The 3,850-nt window shown below is 40.4% G+C and overlaps 1 protein-coding gene across 1 annotated transcript in view; it reads right to left on the reverse strand.

Annotated features, from left to right (window-relative positions):
- tmem161b (transmembrane protein 161B) overlaps positions 1 to 3,221 on the reverse strand; it is a 17,687-nt gene extending 14,466 nt beyond the window's left edge. The window contains exon 1 of the mRNA XM_068703777.1: positions 3,001 to 3,221. Coding sequence (XP_068559878.1) covers positions 3,001 to 3,003 — 3 coding nt within the window. The 5' untranslated portion in view covers positions 3,004 to 3,221. The remainder of the gene's footprint in view (positions 1 to 3,000) is intronic.
- Positions 3,222 to 3,850: the final 629 nt, after the last annotated feature.

The raw sequence follows: 3,850 nt of genomic DNA on the forward strand, positions 1-3,850 counted from the left end.
CTGCAGCCTTCTCTGTTTTGTCAAAATGATGTTTACACATCAATATATTAGGCTAAACAAAAACTAAACAAAACTCCCTGCTCTAACTAACACGTTCACCACCAAAGGGCAATTTAAAATTCTAATTTCACTTTGCCTACTGTGCGCTTTGGTGGCAATTTAAGAATAGTTGAACATTTTGTATAGAATGGGAAATTAATTCAGGACTCAAACTCTCAAAAAAAAAGTAAAATACAGACTCTGCTAACATGCAGAATCCTAAAATGTGCTCTCTGGGTGAGACCCTCATCTAGCGGGTGCTTGGCCTGTCCTGGGAAGCATGAAGGATACCGTATAGTTATTGGTAATGTTCATAGTGTCTGTGTCGTTCTTTTTTAACTGAGCCTCTCCTTCCAGCAGTCTCAGGTTTGCTAATCTTTCACTTTCATTGATTTTTGCACCATCACCCCTTTTTTGTTAGTAAAGCCTTCAGCATCTTTACTTATGATTTCAGCTCATTCCTATAATAACCTTATCTAAAAATGGACCACACATGTCTGAATTTCGAAATTAACAATCACTTATTTGAATATTTTACAAGAAACCTGGTTTTGGGCTTCAATCCAATTAACATGCTAACCTAATCTCACATAGATTCTGCTTTTAGCATAAGGCAAACTTTTCTCATAGTTACCTACTCTGCGCACAATACTAGTAAATACATTTCAGAGAGATGGTTAAACCTCTGTCAGACTGCTTTAGGTTCAGGAGCAGGAAGTGAATGACACCTAGACAGGACAGATGATGACCCGTACACTAGACCTACATTTTGGATTGGTCATGGGATCCCCAGTGTCACTCAGCATGGGGTTAGCTCCAAAAGCTAATGTCGAGACCTCTTCTGGAGTCACAGAGGGGAGAGTGGGTGACATTAATTTGGCAATTATACTTGGTAAGATGTGATGCGTGACCAAACACAACCTCTGACTCAAGACATTCCCCATGCGAGTAATGGTCATGATATATAGGTCAAAAGCAGACGGTCTTAAGTTTGGTGGATGTTGACCATTCTCTGTGGGAGCCCTGCAAAGATCTCAGGCCTGGGGGAAATTGAGCCAGCATGGACTCTCTTATCTTTCCAAGTCCGTTTGACCCCCTCCACACAAAAACCAAATGAAATCTGTAGGGGGTACAGAGTCGGCGCTGCAGTGATAACCACCATCTTTAAGAGCTCAAACATCTCACTACTACTTTGCCCATGAAACTAACTTTGAAGCAGTGAAACCTCTCATTGACCGATGCTTCCCCAGTGTCACTCATCTAGACTTTTGTTGGGTGTATTTACTCCTTTGAAACATACTGTATATTGGAATGGGCTAGGGGACGACGGTAAGGGTTGCCAGGTTGCCATTGGCAACTATTTTGATAAATTGCCAACCAATTATTGGCCTTTGGTTGCCTGATGGCAACCACTTTTTAACATATGAAAAATAGGGACAGCAAACCATAAAACATGCACCCCAGTCTCTTCAGCTGTGTGTGAGAGGGGGCAAGCTAATGTTGGTGTCATTTGAGGGAGCCACAATCCAAGACTACAATGCTGAAGGGCTGTGATGGGAATCAGCACAAAAGGTCCAAAAAACAATAGGGAGAGAACAAATGAACAAAAAAAAACAGTGACTTGCTGGATTCCTTTTTGAGGGATCTGTGAAGACCATAACAACAGCTGCACTGCTGGTATTTTGTATACCAGGGTGGACGCATTAACACTAAAGATTAAAATGATGTAAACTTTTAGAAAAAACACAAATTATAAATAATTGTTTAGTTACAGAAATTAAGGTTTTATTCATTTATATTACACCTACATCATTAACCTGGCATATAACTGCATAAAATCTTAATTACTCAAAATATAAAGGTGAAGAAAAAAACAACCATAGTTAGAGTTTTGGCAACCAAAACCTGACACTTTGTATTGTAGTCAGAAACTAGATGACATCCTGGATGTTTGTCATTTCTGCGATATAGTGCAACTTACGGTTGTTTTTTGTGTCAGTTCTTCCCCTAGTATTGTATACACCGGTGGTGTTACAATAAACTGGAAAACGGATCAGATTGCTAACTGCTTGATTTGAAGATTACCTGCCTGAAAACTATTGTGCTGTCCAAGCTGCTGTAACAGAGGATAGAAATCAGCAGAATGTGGACAATATGATTGCATGATAGGAAGAAAAATACACTTAAAATAATAAAAATAATAATTGAGTTCCCCAAAGCGTCCCATCTTACTGTTGATATTGTCAGATTTAGTACTGGTTGTGTTGAGATTCAAGACACCAAACTGTGTTTTGGAGGACATTTGAAGATAATTGGCATTATTATGCACATTGTCATGGATGAAAACAATCATAAGTGCCAATTATTTGCCCAGCCATAAAAAAAAAAGGTTACGGAGACATACACACAGTGCTGTAATCAACAACTATCAATTGCACTCAGTAAGTTCACAATGCAAACATTTCCCAGACAGGTTTCATAAAACCCTTGAAGTGAAGGTGAGCACACCTTGACTTCTCCCAAAGGCATCCTGCTGCCAGCTGAATGGCTACGTTAAGCTAACTGCTTGTTGGTGAGATTCATACTGGTACATTGAACTCATCTTCAACATCTAACGTTACCCTGAAACTCTAATGTCAGCAAAGTTACTCAAAAACACTGTATGCGAGTGAACCCAGTGAAAGGATCTAAAACAGTAGCCGTTACGCACCATTAACATCACTAGACTAACACTAGCTAAAGAGCTAGCGTTCCACTGGCTAGCCGGCTACAAGTACCTGCTCTGGCTAGTAAGCTAAGCTAACGTCACACTGCAATCGCAATAACACATTGGCTGAAACATCAATTGGCAAGCAACGTTGCAGTACTTTCGGCATGAAAATTGATGTCAGCGACTAATCATCTATCAATGAAGTGCGAGGAATGTGAGAAACCGTTAGGTCCAGGTGCTGTCATACTCACCATGTTGATGCAGTGCAGCTGAAACGGACTTTACCCCAACAACACTGAGCACCCCGAGTCGGAAATCAAGCGGCGAGGAGCACATAAGCCTTTCTTGCGATGGTTATGCACAAAATGAAGGGGTTTCTTATTCAAAGTGTCAACCGTCTTCTTGCGGAGATGGGTTACATCGTCAAAAAATCAATGGATTCACCCTCCGCTCCCAAGTATTTTCAACTGCAGTAGAGGTCACGCTCAAACTCCGGGTAAGAAGGTGTCTTCAGATATGCCTGTAAGCAAAGAGTACAATACGAGGATTAAATGATTTGCACGCTCACAAATACAAATACAACCGTGATTATATATATATTGCACGTATCTGTATGTTCTGTAATTCTTACTTTGATTTGATAATTACACTGACGTTATATTTTTTTATAGGATTAAACAAGACCACTATAAGCATTGGGACCCTGACAGCCGCAACCGGAAGAGAGAAAAGATACACCACTACACATGACAGGGGACAGTGGTCACTCCGACGAGGAGGCAAATAACAGTCTGTTTTTGTAGGTCTGCCTCTCTGGATGTGATTAAACACTGTGGGCTGTTTCTACCATTAATCAAGGTGACTGTTAAGGGAGGCTTGACCCTCCCAGTCGTTGCTACTCAAGTTGTACTATTCGATACTATAAAGTAAATAACTTAACTGTAAGGCACATCTACTACTAATTACAAATAACGGACTGCAACAATGTAGTCCTAACTTATCAAATGCAACCTGTCAGAAGGAGTCATGCGTCCCATGTATTTTAAGACCAATGGCCACGTAAAACCATCAGAAACGACAAAGAGGTTGTCTTTAGTGATT

Source organism: Cebidichthys violaceus, unplaced genomic scaffold (assembly GCF_023349555.1).
Source record: "Cebidichthys violaceus isolate CVI_PGR_0920_01 unplaced genomic scaffold, fCebVio1.0.p SCAF_9, whole genome shotgun sequence".
NCBI lineage: Eukaryota > Metazoa > Chordata > Actinopteri > Perciformes > Stichaeidae > Cebidichthys > Cebidichthys violaceus.